The sequence below is a fragment of the Vipera ursinii genome (genome assembly GCF_947247035.1).
Source record: "Vipera ursinii genome assembly, chromosome: 2".
NCBI lineage: Eukaryota > Metazoa > Chordata > Lepidosauria > Squamata > Viperidae > Vipera > Vipera ursinii.
The window spans coordinates 94236015-94249365 of NC_139513.1; the positions used below are offsets into that span (position 1 = coordinate 94236015).

General features: G+C 39.4%; 1 protein-coding gene across 1 annotated transcript in view; it reads left to right on the plus strand.

The window, feature by feature from the left end:
- Positions 1-3250: 3250 nt before the first annotated feature.
- STK32A (serine/threonine kinase 32A) overlaps positions 3251-13351 on the plus strand; it is a gene marked incomplete at its 5' end in the record, with an annotated part of 69219 nt that continues 59118 nt past the window's right edge. The window contains one exon of the mRNA XM_083355384.1: positions 3251-3302. Coding sequence (XP_083211510.1) covers positions 3251-3302 — 52 coding nt within the window. The remainder of the gene's footprint in view (positions 3303-13351) is intronic.

A 13351-nucleotide genomic window follows, 5' to 3' on the forward strand; every position in this document is an offset into this window, starting at 1 on the left:
CTTCACTAATTAATAATAATGAATAAAATATATGAAGATTAGTTCTATTGGAATGAAATGAAGAGATTAAAAAGAGTCATATGAAGTTACAAGAGTTGAAATATATTTTGATATCTAATGATTTCTTTCTTGAAGCCTGGATATATTGCGGCTAAAATTGGATTGGTAAATGCGTAACTGATATAGTTTTGCAAATACTTTTTCCAGATGTGTGACTTCAACACGTTTTCCTCAGACTTGCATATAAATTGTCTATTTTAAATAACTTCACTGAGGTTTGCAAACCTCAGCTTCATTTAGCTGAACCAAATGTCTCCAGATTCACATTTAAGTTGAAAGCTGTCATCAAATATCTTCCTTTTTTGTTCAAAAAAATGTGTTTGCTTACCAGTGAGTTCGGTAATCACAACAAGGATATGTTGAAATTCATTCTACGTGATATATATGTGCAATTTTCATGTAATGAAGTGGTTGATTAATATTCATGGAGCTGAGTGATTGATTAATAAAAGTTTTACCACTTGCCTGTGTGAATTTATCTGCCATTGGGCCAAAAAAAAAAAAAATTAGATACGAGATTTTTACCACTAGTGGCAGGCAAAAAAGGGACAAGAGCTGCTGCAATCATTTCTATATCATTTATTATTTATTAAACACATTTCTACCGCACCACAGTCAAAATGACTGTTGGCAGTTTACATAGAATATAAATAGGAAATTTAAAACATCAATTTAAAACTATTCAGAAACTTTCCCTCTGGCACACAAGAGGTAGAACTGATTTTAATATATATACATATACATATACATATACATATACATATACATATACATATACATATACATATGCACATACACACACGTATATGTATATGTATATGTATATGTATATATCAGGTTTTCTACAATATTATGCCAAAAACGTATTTTTCCCTTTCTAACAGCAATTGGTGAACACACACTTTCTGCATTGATTTTCTGATCACTGATAGTTATTTTTATACAACTTACAGTGTTTGCAAAGTTTTATTACTTGAAGGAGCATCAAGGCTTTGGAGGGGATCCTGCCAAAAAGATTTCAGATGGTTTGCTGTGGATGCTTATTTTTGTTTTTTGTTTTGCTTATCACGAGTGATAACATCTCCTGTCCCCAAAGTGTATGCCCGGCAGCAGAAAAATTCAAATAGGCAGATTGTGCAAATGTTGATTTTGACTCTTTCCCTCCCCTTCCTTCTTTTTATCTCTGTTTTATTTGCTGGTTAAAGGCCATAAAATTGATGTACACTGGAAACTGAACAAATTACTGCAATAATGAGCAGTCAGCCAAAGAGAACACTAAAAAGTGATACTAATGAAAGATGGCATCATAATACGTAAGCCAGAGGAAAGCCCCCTGAATTGTTCCATTAACAACAATTTCCATTAGCAGCAATTTCCAAAATACGGATTATTAGTAGAAACACTCAAGTTATACCTGACTTATCACATCACACTCTATGACTGGGTCTTCATACATCACTACACTATAATGCTCTTAATGAAGATATACTGGAAAAGTCACAGTTGGCTATGTTCAACTAAGATGTTTAGTCAGAAATTATAATTTACACAGTTAATCACATTATGTCTTAATATGATGCATGAAATAGTGATTTGTGAATACAATTTGTGGTTCAGCACATGGTGTGAAGAAAGTGCATGCATACGTTCCTGCATCACCACAGCTATTCTCCTTCTATTAGAGAAGATCATGTCTGCCAACAGAAAAACAAAGCTGACTATGGCCAAATGTGACCCGAAGTTCATATAATCTAAGTATTTCCTTTGAACATAGCAATACACATATAATTCAGATTACAACATACTTTAGAAGCCAAGAACCAGTATAAAAATATTAGGAGTGCAGAAGGTGGTTTTGCATTTGAGTAGCCATCATCCATCTAGTCTTTTGCAATGATCTGGCAATATCTTCCCAGAATTTTGGGCAGAAGGTTGGTTTTATTTTTATTTTATTTTATACATTTACTATCTAATCTCTTTGAGTACAATCTTCTACTCTTGTGCAGAGCATATGCAGTCACACTGCTCTATAGCCCTTTAAAAAAAAGATTCAAATAATCAAGTTTCAGGCATCTAACTTTCTTCCAAGCGCCATTTCTAATATCACATTTAGGGTGCTTAATGCTTTTTCTTCATACTATGACCTACCAAAGGTTTTGTGTTGGTGTGCAGGTGTTAAAGAAGGTGCCATTCAAAGTAACAGGGGGCTACACTTAAAAATACTAGTAGAATAAGGCAATCTTTGTCTCCATGAGTAAATAAAAGGTCCTTTTCATTTAAGAAGACTTATGGAGAGAAGGAACTTTTCCCCTCTTGAGCAAACAATTTATCATCTGCAGTCATATGCAAAGCTGAGACCATATTAACTATATTTATACATAAAGTGCCCTGAAGTTCCAGTATTGCTTCCAAGTGCTGTAATAGACATTTCCACAGCCAAGATAGAAAGGACAATGAATCAAAACGTCATAGTGAAAAGCATTTAGGTTGATTATGAAAAAATACCTCATGAAATAGGTACTGGGCATTGAATAAGAAGAATAGGAAGCAAATATGAAATGTATGTTTCAATTGTGTCTTAGGTTTTGTGCTGTAACTTCAGATATTTCAGGAAGGTATTAGTTTAGTGTACTTTCTTTTGAATATACAGTATTAATTAAGAAAGTATTAATTAAGTATTAATTAAGAAAGGTTTTTATTCCATTCAGTTCTAGATAGAGCAGGTAAGATTTATTTCAGTACTTTTTTTGAAGTTGTACCTGCCAGCTTTATGTCTAATGGTATGAAGATATCCAAATGACATAAAAAAGAAGAATATTTAGTAGCTGAAATTTATCAGGATAGCTGTTTTGTCAATGGCAGAAGCATGTGAAGGGTTATAGTTAAATGAATATGGTTAATCTAAGAACTATTTTATTGATAGGAGTAAATCTGTGTTAGCTGTTCCTTTCTATCTTAACAATGTTTCCTTCATTTATATTATATTGATGATTATCAAGGTTAGCGTCAAATTTGTGATTTTCAAAAGCTTATTTCTGATAGCAGCTATGCTGTTTTTTTTCTTTTTCTTTTGCAGGATCCACAGGAAGCACATTTACAGATCTGCCACATTTGAGGGAGGAAATAGCTGTGCTCTTAGTCCGTTCTTCTGAAGAATGATGTGAATGCAGAACTTGTAGCCAAGTACAACATGGGCGCTAACACCTCTAGCAAGTCACCAATATACGATGAGAATGAAGATGGTAAGATGAAGATTGCTTTGTTTAAAATGCATTGCTAAGTTAAACTGGATGTCCCCAGCCCATTGCTAACCTGTTATATAGGTTTATAGTAGATGTCCCTGTCAGCCACTATAGCCTGTTGACATGCTGAATGAGGGTAATGGAATCTAATACAAAGATTGGAAATGACTTATTTGGGTGCTGTAATTGAACTATATCTATGGCATTCTTTATTACAACTGACTTTGCGATAGTTATGGAGCAAAATCAGGTGTTTCGATTTCATTGGGTTTGCTGCCTTCTCTTTCTTTGTTGTTGTTAATTCTCTGTCTGTGTGGGATCAGCTAAGGATCTGGGACAGATCTGAAAGTGGTAATTTGATTTGCTATCTGATACAGCAAAACTGCAGACAGGAACTGAATCTCTGATGCACTGTTGTAGGATCTTGGGACTAAAATTTTCCTATTTTGTATATGAGAATTATTCTATTACTTGTTAATGAATTGTGACTATAATCAATTATAAATTAATACTATGTCTTCAATTTCTGCTTTTGAAATTGTGAAGGCTCTTTTTTTGCATATGTTTTCAGAAACACAATAACAAAGTCATGGCTGACAATATATGAAATATACAATATCACAGTTAAAAGGTTTATTGAGAAAGTTCTTGGAAGCTGTTTTGTTGGCCTCTCTTATCCCCAAGGACCCTTCCAACAATACTATTAGTATATTACTGCTTCCTACAGAGCTTGATTACACTAGACAACACACTGTAGGCATCTGACACAGGTAGCAGTAGTTGTTATTGTTCCTACAGTACATGATCCAAAGACATCAAAACATTTCTCCATTCTGGAATAATATTGGGAACATGCAACTGTGAACAGGAATTTTTTATTGGAAATTTTATATAAAAACAGCATCCTGATATTTATTAATTATTCTTATTTATAGTGTACTGATATTCATTATGGGTTATATCCAGATATAGCCTTATTTAGAGGAATTGCATGGAAATAAATTGGATTAAGTACTTCTGATTTCAGTGGGCCTACTTGAACTATGATTACATCTGGTTACAACTTAATATCTGCCTATTCCATGTCCACTATGAAAAACAGCCTAAAAACAAAACTAATTCTGGCCACAGACAATGATTTGCCTTAAGGAAGTTGAGAAGCTATTTGAAAAGGAGCTGGTTCTGTTTAACACTCCCCTCCTTGTTGGATATAGAAGTTAAGTCAAATATGATAAATGGAGATGGTTGAGAGCTTCCCAAAGTTCTTGGAGGGAAAATGGCTGAACACATAATTTTCTAAGGTAGTCAAAGAGCATAGGAAGTCTTTTTGTCATTCCCATGGAGTTCGGAAAAAATATTCTGCAGGATTGAAATTGAAGAGTGGGACCAAAATCCTTGTAAGGATCATTTGTCTTTGAGAGAACTTATAAATTAGTTCTACAGGTTTTCTGTCCATTCCCAAAGTGGTTTAATTAAAGTTTGATAATATTAATGATGAGGGTAGGTTGTAAGCTATTGAATTAATGCCAAATACTGGAAATCTTGGCTTCTTTTACTGTGTTTTGATATTCATTTTTAAGCCCGTCTTGTAAAAACTGGATATAAACAGATTAGAACATTGAAAACTATAAAAAATCTCTGATGACCATGAATATACAGCTGCAATAACCAAATTAACTTGTAGACAAATACATCCAATTAAAGATGGAGATAGGCAGCAATGTATTTAGATACAATCCAGAGCTAATCACTGAGCAAAGTCAGGATAAGACAGATGCTCCTTTTTGCTACGGAAACATCTTCTGTTGACACAATTTTTCTACTGGGAACATTTTCCTATATAAACTATTGATAATAGTTTATTTTGCTTAGAAAAGTATTGATTTTATATGAGATAGTTACAGAACTCTAACCATTAACTCTAATGTTTAATCCTTCAGATCAGATTATGAACTTTCTGTTTATGGAATTTTTCCTCCCTTCCCTCCCTTCTCAGGAGTTCTTCATATAAATTTCAAAAAGAGGCATTTAAAATGTTTCTGTTTTAAGATTAAAAGGAGTTTTAATCTCAGTACAAGTTCTGGCTTTGTAGGATCCTTCTTTCTGCCAACAATGATGCAATGATAGACCTAACCAATCTTCACGTCTGGACTGCAGCTTTGCCTCTTTTCTCTTTTAAAGGGAGTAATGTTTAGGGAAAGGCCACATAGCCTGTGAGAGATGAGTTTACTTGTGAGCGAGCTGGAGCATAATTTTGTGGTAGCAGCTCACGGAGTCTGATGGTTGACACGTGTGAACGTTATTGCAACAGACCTTGTTACACACCTCTCTGTTTCTAAACTTGCCTGTTCTGTTCTTCTCAGCTTATGCTCTCCTGTCATGTGTTTTAATGGTTGCATGTCCTTCATGACTCCCATATCAGAGGTTCTTGCTTGGTTCCATAATTTCCTCTTTTGCTGCATAACTAAGCTGTATTCTTATCCAAATATGGATCAACAAGGCACTCAAGTGTAAGATAGCTCACCACTTTAGAATCTTTTAGATTCTCAGGATTTTATTTACAATGGATCTACTCCGGTTTTCATACAGATGTTTCAACCCTCTGTGTTAGTAATTGGACTTGTTCTGAAAATATTATTAACTGGGACCTGGAACTTGGGGGTGGAGGGAGGATTGTTAGCATGTTATTAGAAAATTAAAACAGCTTCACAAGTCATGTTTAGGTTTTAACCACCTCTATCAAATTAATTGTAGCATGGGAACACTTAATCTAAGTCAATGTATGCACTTTGCATCCTCAGTTCTTCAAGAAAAAGCTAGGTGATTTCATGCCATTACCAGTGCTGAGCTGAGTTTGATAATTAGCTGTAATGGAATTTCTGTCTTGGCAAGGAGTTGATTAGATGACTTCTAAAATTCAATGATTTAAGCTGTGAGGGATTTGAAGAAAATTATTCTGACAGAAATCTGAGGGTTATATTACATGTATGATGAATGTCCTTTGTTGATTTGATTCAAATATATTGTCAGTGCAGTACCACATATAATGAATGGTTTGTCTGGTGAGCAATCTAATGATCGAAACCCCTCACTAGTGATTAAATCCTACTAAATGTTTGGAAGACAAAATATACATATGAAATGTATAGGAGTATTTACTATTTTGAAAGTAATGTCTGGCTAAAACCTGCCACACAATCAAGGAATATTAACCCAGTAAAGTCTTACGCATCATGGAGTTGCCTATGGGAATGGGATAAAGCTAGTGAATTATTTCAAGCTTCCAATATGTAGACTATTGCATTGCACATAAATTGCCGTTTCTGCATCATTTTTTAAATCGGCCTCAATGCATTGCAATAGCTCAACTTTCAGGTGATAAAAGCATACATTTTCATAATTAAGTCCTCCAGGTCCAACAGGACCATAATTGGTGCATGGACTACTTGAACCAAAGTAGAGTGATAACTTGGCTTTTACTTTCCAATGGTCTCTACCTGCTAATCAAACAACAGTAGTGAGTCCAGGAGAATCTTCAAGTTGCAGGCTTGAACTGTCAGAGGAATAGGGACCATTTGTTCAACCACCTATCCCCTAGCACAATTGGAAATAACCTCTTAAGGAAGGAAGGAAGGAAGGAACATTAAATCCACCCCAGGCAGATATGAGTGATCCACAAGTATACCGTGGATTGTCATGATATTAAACACTGCTAAAAGTTCCAGCAAGACCAAAAAGGCTGAATGCTTTGGATTCAGAACCTGATGTAAGTAACCCCATACAGCAGCCCATGTAGTTTTCATCACATGTCCAGGCCTGAATTCTGAATGAAACGGATCCATGATATTGCTTGAATGTCCAATAATATGCATTATGTTCTTTAATTTCGTACATAGTTCTGTTCTGAGTCCTACCAATTGCCATCCCCTGAATTTTCTTTCATTTAAGGATCCTTTGGTCCTTGTTTCTTCATTTCAGGGGTCTACCTGCTGGCACACATTCTTTGATGATTAGGTTGTTTGTGTACTTAGTAGATTTATAGTGATGCCCTCTGAATGTCACCATTTCCATTATTGCACATCATGGCTTTGGACCCTGTAATAAATGCTGAGCAAGTGCATGGACAACAATTACTCCATATTTGGCTAGAATAACTGTTGGCTACATTTCAAAATTAATAATGCTATTGTTTAGAAGATACATTTTGTGTGCGTCTGCATTTAAGTAATTGAAAAATATAAAGGGGCAAAACTCCCATGAAATTTTCCTGGATACTAACAAATTATATTCTTATAGATACAATCATTTCACACTGACATCTCCTATAAATAGTCTTGGAAGTGTATCACCAGTATTTGGATAGTATTATTTCTCAGAGTGGAGGATTTGAGGAGGAAACTCTGTAATTTATGGTAGATTATCTTTGCCTCAGTCATCTGTTAAAGTAAATTGAAATTAGTCGCCACCAATTCGATACCATGATTTATGGCAGGGGTGTCAAACTGCCGGCCCACAGGCTGGTTGCATCACACAGAGGCTGCGTCCACCCTAGCTCTGGCAATGCAAAAAAAGTTGCGATACGTCGTGACACGTCACGTGACATGGCGAGCTCAACACCCGTGATTTATGAGTATTACATTCCCAACTTCTTTGGATGGCACTAGATCAGAAAAGCTAATTTACAAATCTGTTTTGCACATAAATGCTGGAGAAATAACCACACCCCATGGAGAAAACAAAACCCCTGCAATAAACAGCAGCTGGATATATTCAAAATATTTAAAACAACTGAAAGGTGATTGAAAGTCAAATGATTCTCTTGGCAAACAAATATATTTCTTTTAACTTGCTGACTCAATATACATTAGTAGTTTTTGAAATAATACAACTCTTTTCCCCATCAAAAATGTATAAGAGAATTTATTTATTTATTTTGTTTATATCATGCCTTTATTTTTTTACAAATAACTCAAGGTAGTAAACATATGTAACACACCTTCCTCCTATTTCCCCACAATACCAATGCTGCAAGTTGGTTGGGCTGAGACAGAGTGACTAGCTCAAGGTTACCCAGCCAGCTTTCATGGCTCATGATCTCATTGGTTGTTAATCTTGTGCCTTACCCCACAAGACCAAACTGGTTCTAGACTTACATAGAAGTTAAGCACATACAGAATACCTTGAGTCATTGCTTCTCTTTCAGAACCCTCTTTGGAAAACATCTTGGTCCATTTCAAAAGATTGATAGATTGAAGCAAACAATTCAGCGCGGTGAGCTAGGAGGGAACGACCTTATTTTATGTGGAACTAAACCTGATGAAGGAGATCAGAATCAGGAATATTCTATCTGGATGCTTAATGTGATGGTTTGTCACCTGATCACCATAGGACTGAAAGCTCTATTTAGTCAACCTAAGTATTTGCTGCCATTGCACAACACTTCAGATCCGAAGGCAAAAGAAACCATGAACATAGCCTCCAGTTGCATTTTTCTGCCTTTGAACCCCAACCACTGAACAGCTCTCCAATAATGTGGACAGAAGGCCATCAGGTCCTTCTGTCTGAAACTGCTGTGATGTTTCAGGAACTAAGATGTTCCGACCAAGAAGTTTCCATGGACTGGTAGTCTCTTGAATTGGAAAAAAAAACCCCTCAAACACCACTTCATATGTGTGCAGGGCTTCTAAGTCTCTTCTTCAGGCTTGTGGAATCTTTTGGTATGAGCAATGTGATGCCATGAGAGAAATCCATACTGTTGGATGCAACAGTGATGAAGAGGGGGAAAAAACACATTTTAAATGTTTCATATGTAACCAACCATTTTTTCTGCCTTATATGATTTGTTACCTCATAGAGCAACAGTAGGCGTGAGCTTAAATGGACTCCAGAAATGGTAGATGACAGGAAGGCCTGGAGGAACATTGTCCATAGGGTCGCGATGGGTCGGACACGACTTCGCAGCTAACAACAACAACAACAACAGAGCAACAGTATCAAGTGTAACCTCCTGTTTACAATTAGGACAGATCTTTTCCTGTAGAAATTGCTAACTTTTAAAAATAGATGAAGGTTCTCCCCAAGAACAGAGCCACTTTTAACAGTTCTGCTGATAAGTAGCACTCTTATGATGCTGGCAAGTGATTGTTTACTGATCAGTGGAAGCAGCTGTTGGTCATGGGTACTTGATTGTGGAAAAAAAGAGGAGTAATAATTGCCAGTTGCGGTTTCACAAATTCCAAGCCCTAAAACATTCTTGATTCTTGACCCTGCTCCTCATATTTTCAGAATTCTTGGTACAGATGGTTTTACAACAGTCATCCACTCTTAATTTGATACAGCTTGCCTCACTTTTTTATTCAGTTCAGTCTTTCCTACACTGTTTTTAAAAACTGATATCATGTTCCTCTGAAAACTTTCCTCATTGGTCCATCTTCCTGAGCTTTATGCCAGTCCAGAGATCAGTGGCATAGGCATAATTCATTTATATTATGGAATTCTGGCCTTTGTCAGTAAAGGCTCATAACAGGTAGTTAACATGATTGTCAAGCACCATTAATTTATTCTGCAATGTTTCTGCTCAAAAAGCAAGCAACTCAACCCAATTTTAATGTGTGAAGGTGATCTCTGGTGAATCTGATAATACTGGACCTTGGCACCTACAGAAAGTACCTAATGTTGGGGAGAGTAGGGGAGGGTTGGGGAGAGGGGAGGGGAGGGGGAGGAGGGATTTTTTTTGTATTTAAAAATGTTTGTAAAACTTTTTAATAAAAAAAAGAAAGTACCTAATGTTATTTATTGGTCAATGGAATGGGCTACATAATTCCTCTTTTCGAATACTACAGAATTTTTCATTAGTACTAAGTCATGTGCAAATTCTTTAAATGAAAGAGGTGCTTCATAAATGTCCTTGTTCATCCCAAATTACTTCATTTGAAGATTTGCATAGTCATCATAGCTTGATTCTCTTATATGTACAATCTAAATAAGAGATATTACCTCATAAGTGATGATTTAGCATCAGGATAGCCTTCTTTCTGCCACAGGTCTATAATAAGAAATGTGTCCATTGCTCTTCCTAGCCTTAAGCATATGGCAGAGAGCACCAAAGGAAAAAGCAAGTAGTGTATGTGTCGCCTCTAGTCGAGATGAGCAGCACATAAAATAAATAAATAAGTCACACCCATTCCTCAAGACCTGTAGCTTCTGTCCCAAACAGCTGCAGACTCAATTCACGCTATGTAGGATGATCATCTAATTTGGTCATTTTACATTTTTGTTAGTAATATTGATAGCAATCAATAGTAATATTGATAGCATTTTTAAACCTGTTCTTTTTAAACATTTGATTTCATATATTCTTTTTGTATGCATTTACATAGTAGTTAGAAAAACAAAAAACTGAGTAGCATGTTAGTTGCCAACCTTTGTTTATATGTAATATTGACAAGCCCTGCTTCTTTTTGTTACTATTAGTTCAACTAATGCAGGGCTTTTCAACCTGTGGTACAGGTACCACCTGTAGTACATTGGCATGTGACCATCCTAGAAAAGTAGCGGGGGAAGGGAATGAACTGAACCGGTGGCAGCACCGCACAAGCCTGAGCAAGAGATGGCTGCAGCTGCAGGGCTGTCACGGCTCAGCGGAAGCGCCAGGATTGTGTTGTATATGTAAACAGTAATAATACTTCATTAACAGATTGTAAAAACTAGGGAAGCCGCCTGACAGAAAAACACGCGGGAACTTTGACAGCTGTCAAAGTTCCCCGCACAGCGCAGGCGCCACCACTGACAGCTCGCGGCTGTCAAACTCCGGACCAGGCGGAAGCCTGAGCTGTCAAAGTTCCCCGCACAGCGCAGGCGCAACCACTGACAGCTCGCGGCTGTCAAAACACCAAACCATGCGGAAGCCGGAGCTGTCAACAGAAGACGACGCGGATTGGTCCCGGTTTGACGCGGCGCCAAAATGAACACTCCTGATTGGCCCTCGCTGCCAGCTGCCGGCTATAAAAGCCGGACAAGTTATTCTATGTTTGCCTTGTACTAAATAAACCCTGTTGTTAACTAGCCTGTCGTCCCGAGTGGTCCTTAGGCTACTTCACTGGCGACGAGGGTGGGATCGCTCCGGAGCTGAAGTCACGGCCGAGGAAGAGAGTTCCCGGCAAGAGCTGTCACGGGAAGTTTTAACTTCCAAAGGAGCAACCCAGGACCGGACGACATGGCAAACTTCGGGCGTGTGAGGGAATTTGATACCCGCCATCCCGAGAGATGGCAATCACACTTAGGCCAGGTCGAGGGATTCCTCCTCGTCAGTAAAATCACTGACGACAGAGCAAAGGCCGCCGCTCTTCTATACATCAGCGGACCACCAGTGTATGATGCAGCCGTTGGCCTGTTCAGCCCGGTGCCCATCACAGAAGTCTCCTACGCGGACCTGGTGGACCAGCTGAACAAGTACTATATGCCGGCTCGCTCAGAACTGTACTGGCGGGTCCAATTCGCCCAAAAGAAACAGCGGCCGGACGAGCCCGCCAACGAGTTCATCGCCGGGGTCAGACATGCCGCACGGAACTGCTGTTTCCCCGACCTGGAGGACCGCATCAGAGACCAGGTGGTGATCGGTCTGAAGGACGAGAAGCTGCAGAAGAAGCTAACATCCAAACCCGACATGAGCCTGGCAGAGCTGACCAGAGAAATAATGGCCTACGAGCACAGCCACAAGAAGAAGCCGACAACCTCGACCCCAGAGAGCCCAGCGACCGTCTTCCAAGAGAGCGCAACCTTCAGCGACAGCGAAGAGTCGGTGGATTTCACCGACGGAGAAGCCCTGCAGCACAGAATGGAACGCAGGCAACCAAGGAGAGGCGACACTTCAGACCGCCGTAGGTCCAGGAACCCCCCTCCGCCGCCGCCACGTTACGAGCAACGGGCCGCCTGTGCCAGCTGCGGGGGCAACCCATGCCCGGGGAAGCTGCCGATTCAGAAACGCTAAATGCCACAATTGCGGAAAGACCGGCCACATCAAGCCGGTGTGCCGCAGCAAGGGCCGTGACAATGTCCATGATCTGGAGGCAAACTCCCCAGGTAGGCCAGCTACCCAGGCCAGCCGAGAAAAACCGCCAGGGCCCCTGGTAGAGACAATTGACAGGGTAAACAGCCTAAGCGCAAAGGTTAAGGTCTGGGTAAAAATTCAGGGGGTACCCTGCCACATGGAGGTGGATTCAGGGTCAGCAGTCTCCTTAATTTCATTAAAAACGTATCAGGAGATCTGTCGGCAAGGCAAGGGACAAATTCCCCTGAGGCAAACCCAAGTACACCTAGCTGACTTCCAGAAAACCCCCATTCCTCTGGAAGGGAGGGCTAAGGTCATAGTGCAGTACAAGGGGTTCAAGGGTCCCTTAGAGGTTTTAGTTACGCCAGGGAACCGCACCAACCTGATAGGGTTAAACTGGTTCGGGCCGCTAGGGATCGCCATAACGGGGGTAAACACAATTCAATCACCCAGCCTAGAAGCCGTTTGCAACAAATATGCAGACGTCTTCGATGGCACTTTAGGAAAATACACTGGACCCCCCATCTCCTTACAGTTAAACCCAGCAATCCAACCAATTAAGATAAGAGCTAGGAGAGTACCCTTTGCCCTAAAAGAAAAAATAGAAAACGAACTTGATCGCCTCATAGGCCTCGGGGTGCTTGAACCAACGGAGGGGGGGACCTGGGAGACCCCTATTGTCACCCCAATTAAACCTAATGGAGAAGTGAGAGTCTGCGCAGACTATAAAGCGACAGTCAACCTAGCCCTCAGCCCCCACGCTTACCCGGTGCCAGCGGTAAGGGACGTATTTGCTTCCATCCGTTCTGGCGCCATTTTCGCCAAACTCGATCTCACGCAGGCGTATTTACAACTGCCTGTCACTGAGGACACCGCGGAAGCCCAGACAATTGTCACCCACCGCGGTGCCTTTAAAGTAAAGAGACTCCAATTCGGCATATCGGCGGCCCCAGGTATATTTCAGGGTATCATGGAGAAGACCCTGAAGGGAATACCCGGG